The sequence below is a fragment of the Crocodylus siamensis genome, chromosome 1 (genome assembly GCF_052110815.1).
Source record: "Crocodylus siamensis isolate JL-2025a chromosome 1, ASM5211081v1, whole genome shotgun sequence".
In the NCBI taxonomy this organism is placed as follows: Eukaryota; Metazoa; Chordata; order Crocodylia; family Crocodylidae; genus Crocodylus; species Crocodylus siamensis.
In genome coordinates, this window is record NC_143395.1 from 298,794,855 (window position 1) to 298,819,078 (window position 24,224).

Consider the following 24,224-nt stretch of genomic DNA (forward strand, 5'->3'; position numbering starts at 1 on the left):
GTGCACTTCTCCTAAGTTAGGGTGATAAAGCTCTTTAAATGGCAAAAAAAAGAAAAAGCAACTTCTGTACACACCTCTAATGGCGTTTGTTTTTACTATGGAATCGTTCATGTACCTTAATTATCTTTTTGTAAAAAATATGGGGGGGGGGCAGCACTTTTGTGCAGGGCAGCTGGGTGATCCCAGCTACAGATAAAAGTAGTCACGATCTTGCCTGGCTAGCACGTAGTAAACACTTCAGGTGCATTTTGTACATTATAGTAAGCAAGCTATTGGGCATTCTTTGTTGCAAGGAACCCCCCATCTTTAGTCAGTATAGACAAAGCTGAATAAAATGTCCTGTTTTTAGATGTCTTCGATGATTTTATGTTGTTAATTAGTTAATTTTTTATTCTGCTTTACTAAAACATGCTCCTAAGATCCTTTTTTTTTTCAGAATGGACAACTTTTAGAATGCACTCTAGAGCATTCAGTTTTTATTCCTGAACATGAAATAATGAAAGGTTACAAGCAAGCAGGGATGTGGAAATCCAGTGTTAGAATGTCTTGTTGTAACTGTTCTGCTCTCTATGTTTACGTGGCTCCAGTGAATGGTGGTGCTGACTGTCCTTTTTGTTTTTCAGGGCCGACATGTCAAAACAGGTCAACTGGCAGCCATCAAAGTCATGGATGTTACTGAGGTAAGCAGAGAACGTGATGTCCTCTTTCATTAGAAAGAGGATAGGTGGTGATTTAGTGCTTTAATGTCTTTATTCCCTTTAAAAAAAAAAATAAAAAAAAGTTGTCAGATGTGGAAAATCATTTTCTGTTTGCAGAAACTGACCTTTGAGGCAGTCTGCCCTTAAGTGACTTTCTGTGTTCATGAAGGTGAAAGGTCTATATATTTGAATTGCTGCAGATGGTCCCAGTGTCTGCGAATCAGTAGCATTTCCTTTTCAGAAAATTTTCAAAGAAGACAGCGCTGCCTTTTTAAATACATAATTTCAAGCTTCTACTTTGAGAGAGGCAAATAGGGAAAGGGGGTTGAGGACAGTGGTTTCACATAGAACATTTACAGCCTAAAAACGGTTTAAATATATTAAAAGGAAATAGGTCCAATAAAGTTCCCAGTGGCCTGAAAACAAACATCTGCTAGAATGATGAGCAGATTGCTGGCAGAACTCAGCAGTGTAAAATAGTGGTTGAAACTGACTCGGGGGATTTACTGTGGAGCTTTAGATGGGGAAGAGAGGAAATTTAACCCAGCAATAAAAATATATGTCCATACTTAAATCTGTATGTATCTAATATCCACAGTTTATGGTATTCAAAATTATATTAATTTTAATTAAATTATTTAAAACCGATCAGAATAATGAAGGTTTCTCCCATAGATTCCACTTGTGCTATATGGCATTATATCTGCAATTATTACATGGGCTTCAGACTGAAAATTCAGGGTGGGTATGTGTGTGAGAGAGAGAAGGCGAGCAGTGTCGGACTGACCCTGCTGTCTATGCAGATGGAGCAAGTAACTTCAGACCAACAACCTACTGTTCTACACCAATTAATCTCCAACAATTTTTTTAACATATCAGAGTTTCTGTTGTGTGTTCTACTAGTCGGTGTCTCTAATTGGCAGAGCATTTACAATGAATGTAAACGTGCACCTCAGACATAAGTTTAAGAGGATCACTGCAGACTTTCATTTTTCGACATCTGTGTGCGTGCACCCCCACTTGGAAGTGATCCCTTGGATACAGGATCCTGGCGGGTGGACTTAGAGCATTATGAATAAGCCACCTGGGGGGAAAAATGTATAAACCAGCACCCAGGTGTAGGTCAACTGATAAGAGTTCAGTCATAGTTCTGAATCTCCTTGCAGTGGTATCACACTGAGACTGCTGATCTTTTACTTAAACTGTTATGTCTGCCGAGCACTAGACATTCTTGTTTCATAAAATGGAATGATAAAGATCAGTTTTCACCCATAAGATTATCAAAGGCTGCCTTCGTGGAGGAGCACTGCTACATCACCATAGTAATGTAGGGGAAAAAAAAAAAAGCCAGGGAATGCTGACTTGATGCTAGTATGCTTTAAACAGCAAAAGCTTGTATCAGTACAGCAAGTTTTTTTATGAGGCAGGCTGTTACAAAATTTAAGTAATCTTCCACAAAGTTGTAATTTGGTTATGCTGCACATCCTCTTTTATGTCACTCATTAGCAGGGGTCCTGGTTTTCTCTGATTTAAAAAAAAAATAAAAAAATCCCCAATTAAAAAAGTAACTCCAAATCCACATTTTTCTGTGATTTAAATGAAATGCCACTGAGCTATATCAATATCTATATCTAGTGGTGTTTCATTTTAATCATGGAAAAACGTGGAATTGAGGTTACTTTTTTAAACTGAAAATTGGGGATTTTTCTAAATGGGAGAAAACCAGGATCCCTGTTTATTAGTAGATGGGAGTTCAAGAAGAGTGGTTGCTTCTCAAGGAAGCGATCCTCAATGCACAAGCTAAATCTATCTCAACGCGGAGGAAAGGCAGCAAGAAGGCACAGCAGCCCCCCTGGCTCTCCAGAGACCTAGCGGACCTCCTGTGGCTAAAAAGGAAAGCCTACAAAGGATGGAGGACAGGATTCACTTCCAAGGAGGGTTACTCCGCGCTGGTCCGGTCCTGCAGGGAGCAAGCCAGGAAAGCCAAGACTGCAACTGAACTCCAACTAGCTTCAAGCATCAAGGACAACAAAAAGTCCTTTTTCAGATATGTGGGGAGCCGGAGGAAAAGCAAGGGCAACGTTGGACCCCTGCTAAACCAGATGGGGCAACTGACAACTGACGCCCAGGAAAAAGCCAACCTATTAAATAGGCACTTTGCGTCAGTCTTTCATCAGTCACATGGGATGCCCATGCCTGCTATGGGACAGGGAAATCTGGGTGAGGAGGATCCCTTACCCTCCATAAATGCTGACCTCGTGAAGGAACACCTTGAGAAGCTGGATACCTTCAAGTCAGCTGGCCCTGACAATCTGCACCCCAGGGTACTCAAGGAGCTGGCGAGCGTCATAGCCCAGCCCCTGGCACGGATCTTTGAAAACTCCTGGCGCTTTGGTGTAGTGCCCGAAGACTGGAAGAAGGCCAATGTGGTGCTGATCTTCAAGAAAGGGAGGAGAGTGGATCCGGCTAACTACAGGCCCATTAGCCTGACTTCTATCCTGGGGAAGATCTTAGAAAAGTTTATTAAGGAGGCCATCCTTGAGGGACTGGCCCAGGCTAACATTCTAAGGGACAGCCAGCACGGGTTTGTTGCGGGTAGGTCTTGTTTGACCAATCTCATTTCCTTCTATGACCAGGTGACCTATCACCTGGACAAGGGAGAAGAGATTGATGTCATATATCTTGACTTCAAAAAAGCTTTTGATCTGGTATCCCATGATCACCTCTTGGCCAAACTGGCCAGTTGTGGCCTTGGCTCCACCATGATCCTCTGGCTGGGAAATTGGCTCCGTGGTCAGACCCAGAGGGTTGTGATTGATGGCAGTCACTCATTGTGGTGCCCTGTGACCAGTGGGGTCCCTCAAGGCTCTGTCCTGGGACCCACACTGTTCAACATCTTCATTAACGATGTGGGCATTGGAGTCAGGAGTGGACTGGCCAAGTTCGCCGATGACACCAAACTTTGGGGCAAAGCATCCATGCCAGAGGACAGGCGGGTGATCCAGGCTGACCTGGACAAGCTCAGCAAATGGGCAGATGAGAACCTCATGGTGTTTAACACCAAAAAATGCAAGGTTCTCCACCTTGGGAGGAAAAACCTGCAGCACCCTTATAGGCTCGGCAGTGCTACGTTGGTTAGCACTACAGAAGAAAGAGACTTGGGGGTCATCATTGACCACAAGATGAACATGAGCCTGCAATGCAATGCTGCGGCTAGTAAAGCAACCAAAATGCTGGCTTGCATCCATAGATGCTTCTCGAGTAAATCCCGGGACGTCATTCTCCCCTTGTACTCGGCCTTGGTGAGGCCGCAGCTGGAGTACTGCGTCCAGTTTTGGGCTCCACAATTCAAAAAGGATGTGGAGAAGCTTGAGAGAGTCCAGAGGAGAGCCACGTGCATGATCAGAGGTCAGGAAAACAGATCTTACGCTGAGAGCCATGGGACTCTTTAGCCTGGAAAATCCTAGGCTCAGGGGTGATCTGATGGCCACCTATAAGTTTATCAAGGGTGACCACCAGGATCTGGGGGAACGTTTGTTCACCAGAGCGCCCCAAGGGATGACGAGGTCGAACGGTCATAAACTACTGTGAGACTGTTTCAGGCTGGACATAAGGAAGAATTTCTTTACTGTCCAAGCCCCCAAGGTCTGGAACAGTCTGCCAGCGGAGGTGGTTCAAGCACCTACATTGAACACCTTCAAGAGTAAATTGGATGCTTATCTTGCTGGGATCCTACGACCCCAGCTGACTTCCTTCCCTTTGGGCAGGGGGCTGGACTCGATCTCCCGAGGTCCCTTCCAGCCCTAATGTCTATGAAATCTATGAAATTAAAATATATATATATTCACTTGCACTACCCTCTCTCCCCCCAAGTAAGCAAACATTAAGGCCCCCTGTACACATGCAGGTAAAGGCATGATGGAATTGAGATGCCACACATGCATGGCAGGAGTCGTGATAGTTGGATCACACATTAGATTCCTTCACGTCTTATTGCTGGTTCAGGGAGAGCCTGATTGTGGGCTCCCCCTGCACCAACAAGAAGCAAATTCCTGTAGTTGGCAGTCCCCCTCTTGAGGTTGAGGGGATCTCAGCCACCTAGGGGCACCCCACATATCTCCAGGCTGGATGATCTCTGCTGTAATGATTTCATACACCATGAGGTGCGGCGATCCCTTGACTTGGGGACTGCAGTTGCTGTAATCCCTAGGTCTTGGGAGTGCACAAAACCCCTGGACCCTGGGGATCACAGCTACCATGATCCGTAGGGCTCAGGGGTTGTACACTGGGCATGGTGCACCCCTGAGGCTGGGAGCCTTGTCAGTTGATAGGCTCCCAGCCGCAGGGAAGATCCTGTTACACATGCAAAATAAAGCTTGATAACAACCAGCTATAAAGTTAATACACATTTTCAAAGTCTTAACTTCATAGCTGGTTGAAACTTTTATCGTGTGATAACTACTTTACACGTGTAGCTGGTCTCCAGGTAGTTGCGCAGTTAACCAGTTACGTGTGCAATGCCTGTAATGTGTGGAAGGGTCTTAGCTGACAAATTTCATGAACACAGAGTAGACAAAAATTCTAGCTGTACAAAAATGTACAATACACTGGAGTTAATGTTGTGGGAGAAGTCTTTATGCTTTGAAATGTTCTTACCTTCAAGTGCTTGACTTTGCAACCATTGTGCTATATTTAGTGCATTTTATTTTCACCTAACTTTCCTGACTCTTTTTTCAAATGAGTTAAGATGGTGAGCAAGAGAGATTCTGAGAGAGTAGTTTGTGCAGTTTGCAAGTATCACAGGCTTTCCCAGTGGGACCTACAAGTTTTATTCTAAACCAATGTTTTGGTGGTGGTTACAAATGTGCTGTAAATTCTTCAGTGGTGGGCTGAATAAACTTCCTTCAGTAATCCTTGCTCCAGAGACATTGGGTTCCTTGAATTTACAATCTCATCCTGCTTTAGTATATGGACTTGTAAATTCCCCAGGTTCACAGGTTAATGACAAGTAACTAACAGTGTATGCAATTGAGGAAATGGGTTTGAATATAAGATGTTTTACAAAACTTAACTGTAATGACTGCAGCCAGAAGGACTGCTGAATCGTAGCTCAGGCTACAAGTTTCAGTGACATGTTTCAGTACGCACTGTGCTTCCCTGCTTAAAAAACTGAGCTCTTCCAGTCTAACTAGTGGTGTGGATGCATATGTGATAGTTTCTGTATTGGGAATAGTAGAAGTTTTAGAAGTATAGAGAAAATGGCCACAAAATTCATCCTGTTCAACTTTATCTACCATATTTTCTCACATAGCACACTTCCCTCCCCCAAAAACCTTATTTTTGAAAGGCTGAATATAGAAAAAAAGATTATTGCAGAGTCATAGCTAACTGGTGAGACTTAAGTCCTTATGTGGCATCCCAGAAGACAGTTTGGATAAGGCAGCAGGGACTTCCTGGAGTGTAGCAACAAGGCTAGGCTTGCAAGGGCAATAATAAGGTGGTTATTTTACTGTAAATAGTACTTTACATAAGTCCTTGTAAATAATGAAGTGTAACCATACCACAAACTTCATTAAGATATACTACAGACTATATGCAGTAGTTCACTTGCCCTGAGCCAGGTTAGTTGCTTCAGGCACAAGCTACTGCGCTTAGCCAGTAGCTGTGGCTCTGAGAGGGTTAACACAGAGCTGTGCCCTCTTCTACTTACAGCACAACGTTTACTTGCTTCTGGTTGCAGCAATGCTCTACCCAGTTTCTGTTCCATTCAAGAAAAATCAGTTTCCTTGCTCCAGATACACACTCCAACTTTGGAGGACTGATTTGGGAATAAAAGGTGTGTGTGGTATTGGTTTCTGATCATGAGTTTGCTGAAAGTCTAAAAAGTTAGAAATCCTCAATATATGTTGGAGAACCCCATGCAGGTAAACCTGAACCTTTAACTAAAAAATGCCTAGACCTACAAACAGTTTGTTTGGTTGGGTAAACCTAAGTATTGATGATTCCAAGCAGTGCTTACAAACAGGAGTAGTAACTTCAGACTTGAGGCAAATATTTTCTCTAAGTATTCTGAAATTAAATGGAAACAATTCGGCTCAGACCCCACACAGCTTTATGAAAATGTTTTCCTTTATTTTGTGCTTATGTTGCCATGCCCCTTTTCAGGTTCAGTTTTGAAAAAGAAAACATTTTTCACTGAAAATCACATCAGTTAGAATTGAATTGAATTTTGTGAATTGAATTGAACATTGAATTTATTGTGACTAGTCACAATATTGAAATGCTGAGGAGGGGAAAGGGGAGCTTTCCATATAAACTTCCTGTATGGGAGGGCAGGGGAACATAAAAGCCTGAACTTTAGGCTTATGGATTGATCACACGTTGACTTTGTACTGATGAAGCCACAATGGGCATAGGGTGAGAGATCTCATAGTGCAAAGAGCATTTCAGTAGCAACTAAAAAAAAAAAAAGAAGCTTAAGCAGTGTGTAAAGTTGAAAGATACTTTATGGCTGGAATTGAGTCACCTTAACAAGGAAAATAATGAAAATCCATAGCATATGGATATCTTTACGATTATTTTCAGGGTAGTGTAAATATTACAGTGTGTGGGGGGGGGGGCAAATAAACTGAAAATCCCTTAGTCTGGTTTTGATTGTTCTGTTGCAGATTCTGTGTTCCTTTATGGATTTATGTTGTGGAAATGACTTATCAGACAGTGCTAGTTAAGATGCTTGAGTTCAGATGATCATGTGTTATGTGTTACCTGTAGCATTTTCATACTGCATATTAAATTTAAATGCAACTGTTATTAATACCAAATACAGTTTAAGTTTGGCAGTCACCATTTGGTTTGAAGTCACCCATTATGCAGCAAAATCCTTTTATGGCAAACATTTGCTTTACAGCCCTGCTTGCATCTGAATTTTTAACTTGTAGTTTACTCCAGACACTTCGTGTTGAGTTGTTTTAACTCTTCTGGGGACTTGCTTCATAGTTCTCTCCATCAGTTAGTCTTATATTCTTAGGTAAGAAATGCTCTTGAAATGTTTCTATAACTAAGGATGTGGGAAAGACCAACGAAGTCCCTTGCCCTGAGTCTGTGTACCATATCCATGACATTGCTGTTCCTTCCCAACCTTTAACCCACTCCCCTTGGCTCTCTGCTGGACTTCAGTTTGGGAAAGTTTTTCCACGTGCCTTTTTAATAGCAGCATCTCTCAAGTCATGTGCACAGTGCTTTATGACTTGTCCAATCTAGTCTATATAAAACTGTGCTAAGTAAATAACTGGATACAGTATCCTGCTGGTTTGTGAAAGAATTGGATTACTTTTATGTTTCTCCCCACCCTGGCATCCCCTTGTGCTACAGAAAACAGTAGTGTAGCCAAAGGCAGAAGTAATATTGCATCTCCTGTATTTAGGTAACAGAAGTACAAGACTGTCAGGAGATGCAGGTTTTCTTCTTGACTGCTACCCATCTCCTTTGTTTTAGAGAAAGCAAGCCAGTCAGTGTCCTGTGCTTTTAAGTCATGGTCTTTGCTGTCCAGTTTAAGTGTAGTTGATGGTATTTGTCAGCTGTCCTGCTAGCTGAATGCAGTTTAGCTGTGGTTGTGGACCATTTTCCTGTGATGTTGTCTGGTTTTAAATCAGCTACATGACAAATTGCCTCTCCTTACTTTACAGTTACGTTAGTCAGGCTGACAACAGCAGAACTGCTGGCAGCCACTTTGTCACGTACCTACTTCAGAAGAGTGAAAAAAAAATCTACCCTCTCTTGAGTATGATCCCCTCACCAGGTTGTTTTTTTTTTTTTTTTACTAAGGTATCCAATGTGCTTTGTTTCTGAGTAGGACAGGGTTGGTTGTGCACTGTGCAGTCTTGTAGCATGGCAACACAAAGAATTATTAAATGGGTAGGGAGAATCTGCTTCTTCCCCTCCTGGAGTCTGTCATTGTCTTCTCACCTTGTCTGATCAGTTCTAAAGTTTTAGTCTGAATTGAAAGAAGCCCCTATTAAGTTGCAAGGGGCATTAGAGCAGGGTATTAGAATGGTTCCTCCTATCATTATTGCATCATTTTGGAGAAAGGGATCACAAAAAGAAACTGCAGCTGTGAAGCCAATTGGTCAGCCCTGAAGACTGTATAATCAGTTTTTTCTATTAGCAGAGTCAGACCCAACACCTCTTTGCCACTTCTCTGGAGTATGCTTTTCACTGGTTCACCATAGAAACTAAACTCTCTGCAGCTGTGACAGAAGTTTGGCTAGTTAGCACAGCAGTATTCTCACAACCTGCCATGTTGAATGACATCCGTACGGGACATAATGATGCTGGAACCCTGGCAGCCCTGTAACTTTTTTATGGATCCCTGGGTTAGTTCTCCTCTGCAAATTGTCAGCGATACTTGGGTTCAAACAAAGGCTGTCCATCTTCAGAACAAGGTTTGTCTACAAATAGGACCTCATTGTGAAGCTCCATAACACTGACGTTATGCTGCAGCCCTTTTGCAGCAGGTCAATGTTAATCTGTCAATTCATAGCTGATATAGAGTTGAATTGAATTAAATTGCAGGCAGATTTTCCCCTGAACAGCAAAGAGAACCCAACTATTGGAAATAATGATGTTATCTCCTCGCAAAGCAAATAAATCTAACACCCAGATCTAGACAGATTTTCAGATCTTGGATGCAATTCAAATGACTTTTCCTGTAGCAGTGTTGGAACCAGTTGCAATGCAGGACCAGTTTTCATTCTGTGTTGATCAGAGTTGTGGGACAGCAGGATTGTCAGGCTAAAGAAATCTGAACTGGGAAGCAGAGCAGCAGTCACCAGATAGAAGGGGTTACACTGCAGTTCCAAGATGCAAGGCAGATCAGAATGGGTTCTGCTCCAGTGTGTCTCTAAATCTTTCAAGCCAGAGCACCTTAAGACGATGAAAATTGAGCCATCTGGGGAGCCACTGTCAATACAGAACACAGCTACTCTAGGTGAGGGGTGTTCAGTAAAGAGGGAGAGTGAGAGCAGCCTCACAAAGATGCTGGCTGTCAGGGAGGAAGACTGGCAGAAAGGAAAATGATCTGAAACATCCAGCCTGTGAAGGTGGTTTTGTTCACTTTTATAGTACAGTTCCTCCTTTGTGCAAATGCTTTAATCATAACCAAAGGCCTATTGCATGTACTGTCTCTTGTGAGTTTCTACTTAAATGGCCTTTGGTGGGGTCTGGTTTTTTGGGGTTTTTTGATCGTTTAGAAAACAAAAACCAGACCTTGCTTTAGAACCTGACACTTTTGTTTTTTGAGGCTGGAAGAAACAGGTTAACCTGTCTCCTAAAAGTTCTGGATTGTAGTGTTGCTTCCTGTCTCAATTACCATTTCTCTCAGGGGCAGCAAAAGCCCAGGAAACAAGAGCATGACTTACGGGATGGTGCTTCAGAAGCTCTGTTCCCAAATGCTGGCAGTGAATTGCTGTTAGGAAGGTGGAAGAGAAACTGCATTGTCTATATTCCTTCTTCCCACCTCCATTATTCTAGGTTTGATCTTCAAGACTTTGGTCCCATCTGCCAGAACAGTTGCATTGGATTTCTGTGGTTCCATAAAATGCTGTAACGTGTGTGGTTTGGGTTATGCCCATCTATATATGCAGCCCTTTGAGCTACAGTCCTTGGTTGTAGCACAGTTCTCGTAATAGGCATATCATTCCAATTCTTTCTACCTAGGAATGCTACAACATGCTGTACCATACCAAATAATTGGACATCCCACTGTGGCAATAATTGTGTTATCGAGGGAAACTTTGGGTGAGGTATTGCCTGGGGCTATGAGTATATGCGTGTCTATGAGAGACAGACACAGAGATCTCCTTTGACCATAAGATGAAGTATGCCAATGGGTGGACCACAATTAACTTTACTTATAAAAGTGTAGAGGAATTAGGGTGTATAAAGAAGATTCTGTGAAAGTGTAACTGCATGGACATGTAGGGTCTTTTGTTGTTGTAGCTATATAACTTTCTAACTATACCAGAGTAAGTACTGCTGCTGCTACTGCCATTCCTTTTAAACCTTCTTTAGTGTAGTACTCAGCTAGCAAACATGCTGGTGCTTAAATTTTGGCTGTAAGTGGTGGGAGATCACAGGAGGGGACCCAATCCTACTTTAGAACACTGTCACATTTGTATACCATGCTTGCTTAAATGTATGTTGGGGAAACTCAGATTTTAGTTCTTCACTATGTGTAAAAATGGTCAATGCAACAAGCGTGACAAGGTTTGGATGCTAGCACAGTTATGGCAGTTAACTACTTCAGGGCCATATGTACACCAGCAGTTTGTGAAAATGCTGCAGTTTCCCTAAGAATGTGGTACCACTACCAGAACTAGCAGTAGTGCGAGTGCTGAGGCAGGCAGGGCATGACTGCTGTCAAGGTTTGCACTCTGTCTGGGCTGTTCTGTCCGCTGCTGACTGTAGCCATGTCTACTCTTGATGCATTCCATTTCGTTTCCCTGGCCTCGGCAAGGATCTTGTGGCCATACCATGTTATGACAGATGCGTTCTTGCCTGTGTGAGCAGAATGAAAGCCACAGGAATCATGTTAGAGAATTGTATGTTTAATTCTGGCAGGCACCCAAGATGAAACATTATTCTGTCTACTTGGACACTTAGCAGAACTGATATTGTGTAATTTACAAATTCACTGTGAACTACAGTCTATGGGTCCTCAATTTTGGTTTGGGGCCTGAGTGCTGAAGGTTAAGGGAACACATTAATGTCACCAAGTCTACTTAAAAATGGAGGGTTTGTCACCTCTCTGTGGAACACCTACGTAAACAGCAAAGACTGCCTGTATAGGGGAAACAAGGAACTGGCTGTTTTAGAGTGAAGCCAAATACACAAAGTAAAAAAAGAAGGAAAGGTGGGGGTGGGGAATCCCTTTCAGTTTCAGTGATCTTGCGATTTACTTGTCACAGTAGTAGACCGACATTCAGATGGCAACATGTTTTGTTATATGTTTGGGTACCCTACCTCAAATTGATACTGTCGGTTTTAAACAGGATGCTGTCTCCATACATCAGCACCCCCTTATATCATAGAACATTTCTTTGCGGAAATGATTTCCATGCACTTGCCCTCTCCTTTCAACTGTATTTCTCACTCCCTCCCCGCCCCCTTTCCTGTGTCCCTAGTCTTTTGAGCCAAGATGTTTTCAGCGTTGTAGTAAATCAGCAAAAGGAGGTTGATCATTTTTAAAGAAACAAGCCATGTCTCTCTTTTATGTGGAGGCTGTAACCATGGGAACCCATGCAGAGTGGCACAAAGAAACAACTTTTTAGGTATTTAAAAACCTCCTGCTGGCTCTTTCCTTAGTGTATAGGCCTACAAATAGCATTGCACATCTTAGATTGTGCTATACAGCATGCGTGTGTGTGTGTGTGTGTTTGCTATGCATATCAAATTGTTTAATGAAAGGGTATTTGCTCAAAATCTCATAATAATGCTCCTTTTAAAAAAAAAAAAAAAAAAGAAAAGAAAACTGGCAGAAAACTGGAGAACTCGTATAGCATGGTGCTGTTGGCCAAAGCACAGTTTAAAACCGGTCCCTAAAATTAGAGTTCATGAGAGAAAATACAGTTGTGGAAAGGCAAGGGATTTCTTTATATTCCAGACTAACTTGAAACTACAGTTAATGCTTCCTCGGTCTCTCACAGGAAATCATTCATTTTCCCCTTTCCTACTTTCTGAATATTCAGAAGAAAAAGCATAGTTTTGTTCTGGATGTGAAAAGAGCAGTGAAGATGATGTGCAAACTTGCTCTTAACGAGTTGATCACTTCCAGGCAGTGATTTTCAACCAGGGTGTGGCAAGAGTTGGGGGTGCTGTGAGATCCTCTTAAGGCAGGGGCGGGCAGTTATTTTGGGCAGAAGGCTGCTTGCTTAGTTTTGGCAAGCCATTGAGGGCCGCATGACAGACAGCCCAGGGCAGGTGCATATTAATTGTCTAAATTTTTTTAGGGGCCCCACAGGCTGGACAGAACGGCTTGGTGGGCCACATCTAGCCCCTGAGCTGCATTTTGCCCACCCATGTCTTAAGGGATGTTGAAGGCTGTTGTGCTGTGCTGTTGCATAGCATACTGTTAAATGTACTAACACCTATACATGATTCACAAGATAAATCAGGCATTTTCAAATAGAAACCCATAGGGTCAAAAATACTCTGACCTTTGATTTTGCAACAGAAGAATTGCTGTATTTTTATGTAGTCAAAAAATGAATAAAAGTTGGCATTTGTGAGAAGTACCTTGAGTCTGTGTATAAGGGTGAGAGCCACTGCTGTAGGGAAAGGGTTTCTTTGTTGCCTTTCACCTAACAACTTAGTCCAAAGACTATCCACATCCTTCACAGTAAGGTATACTTCAGTGCCATACATTTTGGCCAGACCAAATCCATTAGGGATCAGATCTCATTCTTTTCTATTTTCTGTTGGATAGAGAAAACAGCAGCCACTACAGAAGAAAGCTACTTAGATGTCACCACCATTCTCTGTTGCAAAAACTAGTCCGTTGCTATTCATTTGGGCTGCTTGTAGATGTTAAAAAAACAACAACCCCCCCCAAGGGTCAGTGCATTACGTCATATCCGGTTTGCAGTATCTTTAAAGATTGTGTGCTTCAGTGGGGCTTTTTGGTGCTTTTAGCTAAAGCTGACTCAATCAGCTATTAGATAAAAGCACCAAAAAAGCCCCACTAAAGCACCCAATCTATACAGATGTTAGGTGAACCAGGTTGAAGTAACACGCTCCCTCTTCGGGGCATGCGTGGTGCTTGGCACAGGAAAGTACTGAATTTAAAGTAAAGCACTGGGGTTTTTTTGGCTTAACCTCTGCAAGCACCCTCTATGTCTAATCCTTAGCAGTGGCATCCTCCCATAAGAAGCTCCCCTCAATGATGATGCTGAAAATAGAGCCTTAGGAGTGTGGATTTAGGAATAGATAGGACATCTTCATTCTATCAGCTCCCGATGTAATGTTTCCTTACTGGCAGTACAACTTAAAAATGTCTTGTGCTGGATGCGGGGTTTGGAGGGTGTGAGAGAGGAGAATTTTCATAATAGGAAAAATTGGTATTTGGAGGGGCTGGGGGCAGAGAATGCCATCTGCCCCCAGCCCCTCCAGATATCCACCAAGAATGCCATCTGCCCTGGCTAAGACACATTTTGGGGGATATCTCTGAGAGAGAAGATTCTGTGGAAAGAGCTACTGCATATGGGGATTACTCTTAAAGGTTTGTATGTCTATAAATAAGATCTCACCACTTCTGTGTATCTCTGGTATGAAGGATACTGGGGTATGGCCCCTGGACTTCATAAAAGTATTTCTGATACCCTGCTTAGAGGTCAGGCCCAGATGTGAAAAAGCTAAGCAGCAAATTTTCCATTTGTCAGTTGACAGAGTAAGTGTTTCTGCAGCTCTCTACTGCTGCATGGATATTTTCCACTGTAGTCCATTCTTTCTGAGATGAATTTTAGTGGCTGGTTCTCGTTTTTAATTCTGTCAGTGGGAACTGAGCAGAGATCTCAGTATAAATTCAGCAGCTTAAATTAACTTAATAACTTAAATGACCTATTACTAGCTTGTGAAATCATCTTGGATATGTGGACCTAGAGGCAAATAGTGAGAATACTTGGTTAGAATATTTTTTTTAATAAGAAATGTAACTGGAAAAAATGTACCACAAGCAGGAGAGAGAGAGAAATCCCTGGCGGTTGAGCTATTTGCTCCCCCATGTGCTAATGTGTCCCCATGAATGTTACAGGCTGTTATTCTGTAGTGGTTCGCTACATTGGAAATAGTGATAATGAAACATTATTTATAAGTGTTTTATTTGGACATTGCAGATATTAACCTTGTAAGTATTTCTGTCCTTTCTGTGTGTGTACATGCCCCTGAATGTACTGTGCAACAAATCCATTTCTAAATTGTATACTAGGTACAGTATTTTGGTGTTTTAATTTTTTTGATCTGTGAATTTCCCTCCGCACTTTACCTGCTGTTGCAATTTTTAATTAAATGAAACATAAATATTTGAATTGAATAAAAGCCCTTTACTAAATTATAAAATCCTTTGGAGTTGTATTGAGAGTTGTATAGTGATACTTTGTTTCATTCAGGTGTCAGAGGGTGTGAAGCCTGTCCCCAGGCTAGAATTGTCCTTGCTCCCTAGGTCCGTTAAATTAATGGGGAGGGGGGAGGAAGGAAGAAAGAAGTTGTCTTTTTGATAGAAACTGTTTCCCCTTTTTCTAAGAGCTGTGTATTCATTGGCAATACAAATTATTTGAGTGCTGTCATTTTCACCTTTTGGTTTAAAAAAAAAAGACAGTAAACATTTAATTGTAAACTATTTAATTATAAATTGTCTTTCACATACAAATATAAACAAGTGAAAACTGTATGAAATAATTGAGGCATTTCTGTTCTACAGAGAGAAGGGAAGCAAATTAATTGATGTTTTTTTCAATTTTTAAATGCTGAGAAGTACTCTATAAAAGGAGGATTCTTCATCTCTTTCCATATTATTCTTCCTTCAGGACCTGCCTTAGAGTACCTCTCGTATTTGAAAGGAGATCTGGCTGTGATTCCTTGCAGGGCTAGTGAAGGAGGAGCCCGTACAAGATGAGTGTTTTGTCTCTGGTAGATGCTAAGCAGGGATAGTTTTTGCAACATTCACCACCTGGAAACCCAGGAACAAAAAGCTAGGCAAGAATCTAGAGCTGGGATTCCCCGACTCTCCCACTCTTTCCACATGTTCAGCCTACTATTTTTAGACCGGTATCTGGCTCACAAATTACTTCAGTTTTTACATTGGCCCATTGCCATAGCATTTTGTGACTTTGAATTCAAGTGTGCAGGGAAATGAGACGCACAGATTCATGGGATAACTGGTTTCAGATCTATAACGGAACTAACCCGCAAAGTTACGGGGGGAATATGTGCTTGATAAATGAGTCTGGCATATAAGCCAGGAGACTGGCTCAGAAAAAGCCATGTTTATGTATTGCGCCCCATATTTACAGATTTGGGAGTTTTGCTAATCTGGAATGTAAATAAAATTATACATACTTTTAAAAAATAGTGTTTTAGAGAATGAAAAACAAACCTATTCCTTTCAGATAACTACTGGAAGAAGGTAGGCTTATGCAAGGCATCTGCTGTCATCTGTTAGTATATTCCAAAAACAAAAGCAGATGGAGCCCAACTGTAACTTTGCTAATGCCTGTAGTATTCTTTTGAATTTTGTTAATTCACTGGGAATGGCATTTTTTTTCATACGGATTTGGATGGGATTTTTTTCCTTAAATCAAGAATTTCTTTGGCAGCAGTTGTACAATGGTATGGAGATATGAAAAAGGCCTTGTATCACGGTTTGTAGGTCATGGTAGAAAACAATACGTCCTCTGTCATTGTATGTGATGCATTTAATGATTACTGCTTTCTTGATTTAAAGGTGCATTCATTTATTTAATAGGCAAAATTCCATTTGAGTAAACATGTCATTGAAGCAGAAGGTTTTAAAAGAAGTAGATTTGGGGTTCCAGTATTGCATGTGTTTATAGAAAAGATCTCCCTATGTAACATTATCACTTAATAACTCTTGAGAGAGATATTCTCGTTCTGAAAGGGAGAGTGATAATGTATATGTAACTAGTATGCAAAAAATATGGATTATGCTACCTGTGCTGGCTTTTTCTGTAAAGAAAAATATTGGGCTGTGTTACTAGGAACTCCAGAGAGTCTACCTGGCAATTGGCAATCTTGACTAGTTCAACAGTGATGAAGATAGACGTGAAGGCTGGACTTCATCCGATTTGAAGATTAAAGTATTTTGTTCTGTAGCATTAATGAGAACCTTATTGTAGTGTAGGATGTTCATAATTTTACTGGGATGCCTAGTTTTGTTGGTTTCAACACTTAAAGTACTTTGACAGTTAATCCAATTTGGGGCCAATCCCTGATTAAAATTCTGTACGGCATCTCATTGAATCTGAAGCAGCTACCTACCTGCTTAGAGTCGTCATTGTTTAGCACCTGTGTAACTACTGTCTCCTTACCCAACACCAGGGACCTCCAGCATTAGAATCGTGCTTGTCCACAGCATGGCCCTAATGAACTAGGCACTGTTTCCAAGCTGTAGCACACCTCTCTGAACCAGGTCCAACGTAGCAATAATTGCTGAGGTTTGCTCATTGGTACTTTTACTGGTTGTAGTGTTGGTTTGTTCAGTTACTTTCTTTGCAGAGAGTTTTCAATTTCATTCTTTACTTTTGCCTTTTAGGCTTCTTAATGTTAAGAATGTAACAGGGTGAGGCTTTTTCTTCAGATATAAGGCAACCAAGGCTGATTTGTAGGCAATGACTGATTTGATTTTGAAATCTCCCATTCCTGTAGGGGGGAAAAAAACTGCATCATCATAGTGCACAGATGTCATGCAGGCATGTACACTGATGCTGTTGAGGTCAGAACTAAAGTTTTTGCATTATATGGCTATATATAGTTAGGAGGAATTCATATGTTTGGAGGCTTATGAGGCTGGCTTAACCCAACATTTGGCTTTTAAGTTTTGCATGTGTGGTAAGGTGTTAATTTTAATTTTAGGGGGAGATTTTAACCATATTGCCTGTTATATCATTCTTTTTTATCCCACACCACATTTTTATATATAGCATACGTTATAGTTATTACTTGTGTTTTGCGTAGGAGGCTCAACATTTAGTCCAGAGAGAGTTCTGAACTTCCTCCATTTATTTTTGTGGCTTGTTAACAATAAAGCATGCAAGAGCTACAATTTAAAGATGATTTAACTCTTTTGCTGCTGATCAAAATAGCTTGTTAGAGACATCTAGATTGCTCAGAGGTCACAGCCAGAAATTACTTCCGCAGGCAAAGGGTAGACCAGTGGTTCTCAATCTTTTCTAGACTCGAGGCACCAAAATAAAATACCAAATGTAAATATCCTGTATTTACTTGAATTCAACATGAGGTTTTTCCTTTCCCAGTCAGGAAGCGGGGAGGGTCCCCTCATATTATATTTGCATACAAGAAACTTCTTTAATGCATTGTCTATTACTAAACTGCTGTCAAAAGCAACTTGTGCTCGATGCATGGAAACCAGCTATCAAGTTGACTAAGTACAGCCAATGCTGAGATGAGTTTATAACACATGGCCCACAGTGGGACGATATATTGACAGGAATCTACCTTTTTTCCTTAATTTTTTTTGTGTTCCAAGTCAAATCAGCCAAATCAATTGCAAGTCTATGAATCATTGGAGAACCCTATGTGGCCCTACTACCAGCAAACAACCTCTACTCCCACATGGGGCTTCAGGTGCTTCCAAATCTTTTGGCGGGTATCCTATATTCAGGCCTAAGCCTAGAGGCTTGGGATTCAGATGCCCCTGAATTTTGCTTGCCCTCAGCTGTATGACTGCAGGAGCAAGCTAGGAAGGATTCATCCATTTCCATAGTCAGTGTATGACCCAGATCTTCCCACTGGAAGTGAAAGTGGAAGGCTAACTATGCATTACCTTGGTCAGGGTACTGTCCCCTGCCAGGAAAGAGGTCTTTCCCAGCCAGTAGGAAAACCACCTTGGGGGTCATGGTATTTCCCCTGACAGGAATCTACCACAAGGATAGGTTAGCGTAGCCCATCTAAATAAGATGCATAGTAGTGCCCATTGCACACAGTCCCCTGCAGCACTAGCTCTTTTTAAAGTCATGGTGAGCTACCACAATGAATACATAACCTTGTTTTCATTCCCATAGCTGAACTGCACCTTTTTCCGTTTCCAGCGATTCCTGTTTCTTCACTAGCCTTAAATGTCTGGCAAACATCCCTAAGTGGAGCCCCAAATCCAAAATCCCTCTTTTGACCTCTGTCTCAGCATGTCACATGTGATTAGTGTGGCCCTGCTCTCCATAAGATGGAGCGGGACCAGGTTGCCCTGTACCTCCTCTGCAAATGCACTTTTGGAGGATCTCAGGACTTGTGACAAGAACACCTGGTACCAGTTATGAGTGGAGGGCTAATTGGCACATAGATCCTTTATGGGGTTGGAATATTTGGAGTGCACATGCATACTGAGCAGTGCTAAGCTGTGGGGTCACCATAGCTTGACACACTGCTGACTCTGCTGGGGCTCAGCCCGATGAACTATATGGTAAATCATGAACCTTTTGGCTATGGACTAATGGTATGCATAGTGTGTGCTATCTATACATAGGTACAAAAGTGCTGTTTAAAAGTGTATTTACCTCAATCCTGGGTAAGCTTTTTGAGAGAATTATCCTGGCGCATGTCCAAGAGGGGCCAGTGGGGGAGGTTATGCTTAGGGGCAACCAACATGGGTTCATTAGAGGCAGGTCCTGCCAGACCAACTTGGAGGCCTTCTATGACCAGGTCACAATCCTTAGATGCAGGGGTAGCAGTGGACATAGTCTTTCTGGACTTTAGGAAGGCCTTTGATGCTCTCTCTCACCCCGTTCTCATTAAGAAACTGGGGGACTGTGGTGTTGACACCTACACAGTCAAAAGGGTCACTAACTGGCTGGAGGGCCACACGCAGAGAGTGGTGGTGGATGGGTCATTTTCAACTTGGCGGGATGTGGGCAGTGGGGTCCCCCAGGACTCAGTCCTCGGGCCCACACTGTTCAACACCTTCATCAGCGACTTGGACGAGGTGGTAAAAAGCACCCTGTTCAAATTTGCTGATGACACTAAGATGTGGGGGGATGTGGGCACACTAGAAGGGTGGAATAGGTTGCAGTTGGACCTAGACAGGTTACAGGGGTGGGTGGATGAGAATAGGATGGGATTCAACACTGACAAGTGCAAAGTGATGCACCTGGGGAGGAAGAACCGGCACCACACCTACAGGCTGGGGAACACCCTTCTCGTCAGTACAGAGGCAGAAAAGGATCTTGGAGTCATCATTGATGCCAAGATGAACATGGGCCAGCAGTGTGGGGACGCAGTCAGGAAGGCTAACCATACCTTGTCATGCATCCACAGATGCATCTCAAGCAGGTCCAAGGAGATGATCCTCCCCCTCTATGCGGCACTGGTCAGGCCGCAGCTGGAGTACTGCGTCCAGTTCTGGGCGCCACGCTTCAGGAGGGATGTGGACAACATGGAGAGGGTCCAGAGGAGGGCCACCTGCATGATCGGGGCAGCAGGGCAGGCCCTACGAGGAGAGGCGACAGGACCTGAACCTGTTCAGCCTCCACAAGAGAAGGTTGAGGGGGGATCTAGTGGTCTGTTACAAAATAGTCGGGGGGACCAGCAGGCATTGGGGGAATCCCTGTTCCCCCGAGCACTACCAGGAGTGACTAGGAAAAGGGTCACAAGCTGGGAGAGGGTAGATTTAGGCTAGATATCAGGAAACGCCACTTCGCTGTCAGGGTGGCTAGGATCTGGAACCAACTTCCAAGAGAAGTGGTGCTGGCTCCTACCTTGGGGGTCTTTAAGAGGAGGCTAGATGTACACCTTGCCGGGGTTGTTTGACCCCAATACCCTTTCCTGCCATGGTAAGGGTTTGGACTTGATGATCTGCTCAGGTCCCTTCCGACACTACTAACTATGAAACTATGAATGCCTATGCTGAACATTGCAGCAGTTTTAAAGAAAGTAAACGCGTCGATTCTGAATGAACTAAGTCTATGGGTACCTGTGGCAATTTGCTTATGTGCAAATTACTGCAGGTATATATATTTTAAGGATGGTGTTTTGAAATTAGTCTCTTCACTTCCATGTACTCATAGAGAGCAGAGTCTGACTGTAAGGAGAGGGGGAAGGGGCTGCAGAAGAAAGAAGTTGGGGATATGGGGGGCGGGGTCAGAGGACAAGGGATCCACCTGACACCCCCTTCCTTCCCCAGGTTTATTTTCCCTTTGGCAGTTGGAGGGGATTCAAGGCAAACCTCTGATACTTAGATTTTATACCTAGAATGCTATAATGAATTTATAAATGTTCTACATATAGAATCTAATTATTGGGGTGCTGTCTTATATTCAGGGTTGTCTTGTATTTGAGTAAATACAGTATTATGTGCATGCTAATATGAATGTTATAATGATACTTTGTATAGAACTTTATACTTTTACAAGAACATTTGTATCTTAACAATTGATTGGGAAATTATGTACACCACTGCCCCTACTGCCTTACAGTGCTGCAGATGAAACTGCCCCGTGCCTCCTGGGGAGCTAGAGTGGTCGCCTTGTTGAGAACCACAGGGGATAGACTTCTTAAAGAAGGACCCAACCTGCCTCTCTTTTTGTTTTTTTACTGTTTGTGCTGTTTTTTGATACGCTCCTTTCTCATCCTCTTTGCACTTTGAATTCCCCCCCACCCCCAAGCGAAGCCAATGGCTCCTTCTGGCAGCTTGGTATTTTTTTAACAGGTAGGCAAATGCACATAAATTGAACTGAGAACTCTCCAGAAAACAAGTCTACGTCATAGGATTTCCCTCTGGTTTTGGAGACTTCTAGAAATGCAGTCTGGAATGATGCTACAAGAAAAGGTCCATGTTGTTTGGGTGTGGTAGATAGAATAGAAATTGACCATCAGCAAGCATGGACTTTCATTTATCCTCTCTTTCGCTAAAAGAGACCAAGTTCCCTCATGTGGGATTGATGCAAAACTTCTAGGGCCCTCTGCATCTGGCATGCAGCTTGGCAAGGTTTCCAAACCAATCGCCAGACTCTTAGCCCTTGTGCTGGCACTCTCGCTGTAATACATCCCATCATGCCACAGTTAGTTTTAAAAAATTACTTTCCTCCCATGAATCCCACTCTGCAAAGCACGTGTTCTCCATGGAATTGTGAATTTGGACTTTGTTAAAACACCCAGGCTTTGCTTTGTCTTTCTAGTTACACGGCTGTAACTGGAGACGTCCATTTCAGCTGTTAACCAGTACAAGCAAGGGGGAATCGGGTCCACTCTGTTTCTTATCAGAATGATTTAAAGGTTTTTCATTCTGCCACTTTGTCATATAATGGGCCAGAAGAGTAAAAGTTGTAATAGCCGTTAAGTTGAATAGGCTGAGTGTAGAGTTACAATGCTTTTCCTGCTTATGAATCATCTTCCCATGAGACCCTGTGGTGATAGCATTGCTTTTTGTAAACGGTTTGAGAGAGAGTCTGTTTCTGCAGACAAGAAGAGCTGTTCTCTTTTTCACATGCAACTTTTGAATTGTCCTTAAATGAAGCCATACCCAGACATTAGATTTAACTGCAGCGATTATGCAGATGGTTGCTGATTGGCTTAGGCAAAACAGGCTGGAGCTGTAATTGGTGCAGAAGATACCGTGGCTATTGGAGACTAGGAAACTGAAATGGTCTTCTTTCCAAGTGAGATCAGATTATTTCTATCTAGGACGATTTCAATAAAATGCATGAAGTGTGCATTTATTTTACAGTTGGGATGCTTAGCGTTGTTTTTAACTGGAAAATGAGGAGGAGAGTTATCTTGTGACTTTATTTGAAAAACAACAGTGCTGGGATTGAAAGCATAAAACAATATGCCTGGGAAGTGACTGTGCAAATATGTGCATATGTTTTCATTCAGAATGGGAGCAGGAGGCAGTGGAGCTATAAATGATCATGGTCTGACATTCCCTGTCTAGGACAATATTTTTCTCTTTGAACATAATGTTTAACAACCCTTTTCATGGGCTCACCTGAGCCTGAACTACCCTTCTTAGAGGAGGGGAGGGGAGACTGAAACAGTTTGCTAGACTCAAGTTTTTTTGTTCCCCTTTTTGGATGTAGCACCTGAACACTCCAAAATCATGGCTTGGCTCAAACTTCCTGCTTTTTCTCCATCAGGATTTTTGTGTTTGTAGCATAGGATTCTCTGGTCTTGTTTTTTTTTCACCATTCCTGGTGGGTTTATGGTAGGATAAGTTAATAGAGTTTCTCTGCTGTGGGAAGAAAGCAAGTAGCTTTCACTTTATTGTACAGAAGCAGTCTCTTTTTGTTGGGGTCTCTTTCTTGCTCACTATATAGAACAGCCTGCAACCTTAAATCATATTGCTTACCCCGCTTTCTTCCCTTTTTATTGTTCTTGTTGTAACAGTACCTCTCTTAAGCCTGTATGAACATTAGAGACTCCAGATCACACGTGCTCAGGACAAAAGCTGAGAACACTGTCTTTGTTTTATAGAAATGGGGCAGAGGAATTGAGGCTGGTCTAGGGTCCTGCAAGATGCGTAACCAGATTATTGATATAACCCAGACTTATGCTTTCACCCCAAAAACTCCCACCCTCTCCCCTTCCCCCTTATCACTTTCTTCATTGTCCGTCCAAACACCAGCTCAGGAGGTTAGCAACTTGTTATGGAAGTGTAGGGGTTTAAACTTTAGACTTTCTTTCTTAGCTGGCATGCTGTTTAATGAATGTAAGCTTCTTCAGGGTCCAGTAATGATGACAAACTTGGTGCTTTGATATGGGGCCTATTTATATCTTTTTTTCAGTCTTATTTGCCGAATACTTAATCTTGAACTTTTGTCATCTGTTCAGCTGAGGTCTAAAGCAGCAGTGCTGCACTATATCTAGAAGCATTTGTTGCCCTTATTTATCATTACAGCTGAGGGAAGGGATTATTGTTCTCAGCCAGGTACAATAATTAGCCGACTGTCAGTAGCTCTCTAGCCTCTAAAGGGCCTGTGACGTCATGTCTGATAGATGGACACTAGCATCTTGTGACTCTGTTCATTGTTAATTCACTCTCCCTGCGCAGCTCAGCTGTGAGGTTTCCATGCGTGCTTGGCAGCACTGACACCAAAAACATCTGGTCCAAGAATATAGTTCCTTTCTGCTGGCAGCTGTATGAAAATGATTTTGTACATAATGGAGTAATGCCAAATACACTGACTTGTACACGAAAGTACACAGCTTTCAGAGAGCTCTTTTAAACAGAGTGCATAAATTGGCATACAACTTCCAAATCAAACCAACACCTCAGCAACCAATTTTACTTGCTGCTCACTGAACAAGCATGTACACACACGCGTGTACATGCAAGCATATCTACCTTAACAGCCGTTCTTTGTCTAGCGTGGGGTAAAAGCCTCTTTTGGCTCTGGTTTTTCTCATCAGTCATGCTGAAGGGATTGGCATAAACACAAAGCTAAACTTGCCACACGCTGCCATCCCTAATGGCACTTCGTAGCTGGTCACATTTATTATCACAGACTGAGATTTTTCTCTCTCCTTCATCAGGGTCAGCATGGAATATATGCTGAAGAAAATGTCAGCCGTGAATCAAATGGTATGATTGTCTGATGGCAAATTGCAGCTTGAGTGACTGATTAGGTCTAATGATTATACCAGTGACACAATAATCATTGTCTTGTTGCTTGGTTGTAAATCATTCTATAATGGTATTCCTTTCTTACTAGCTGATTTTTTCCAAGTACAAACAGAATTTAAAGTTAAAATATGGTCTGCTGATCCCAGAAGATGTATTCTTTCCTGCGT

General features: G+C 42.3%; 1 protein-coding gene across 4 annotated transcripts in view; it reads left to right on the forward strand.

Moving 5' to 3' along the window:
• The window catches only part of MAP4K4 (mitogen-activated protein kinase kinase kinase kinase 4), a 217,776-nt gene that overhangs the window by 110,746 nt on the left and 82,806 nt on the right, over positions 1-24,224 (forward strand). For all 4 annotated transcript variants that reach the window (XM_090020650.1, XM_090020658.1, XM_090020664.1 and 1 more), the window contains exon 3: positions 624-680. In XM_090020650.1, the coding sequence (XP_089876776.1) occupies positions 624-680 (57 nt within the window). The remainder of the gene's footprint in view (positions 1-623; positions 681-24,224) is intronic.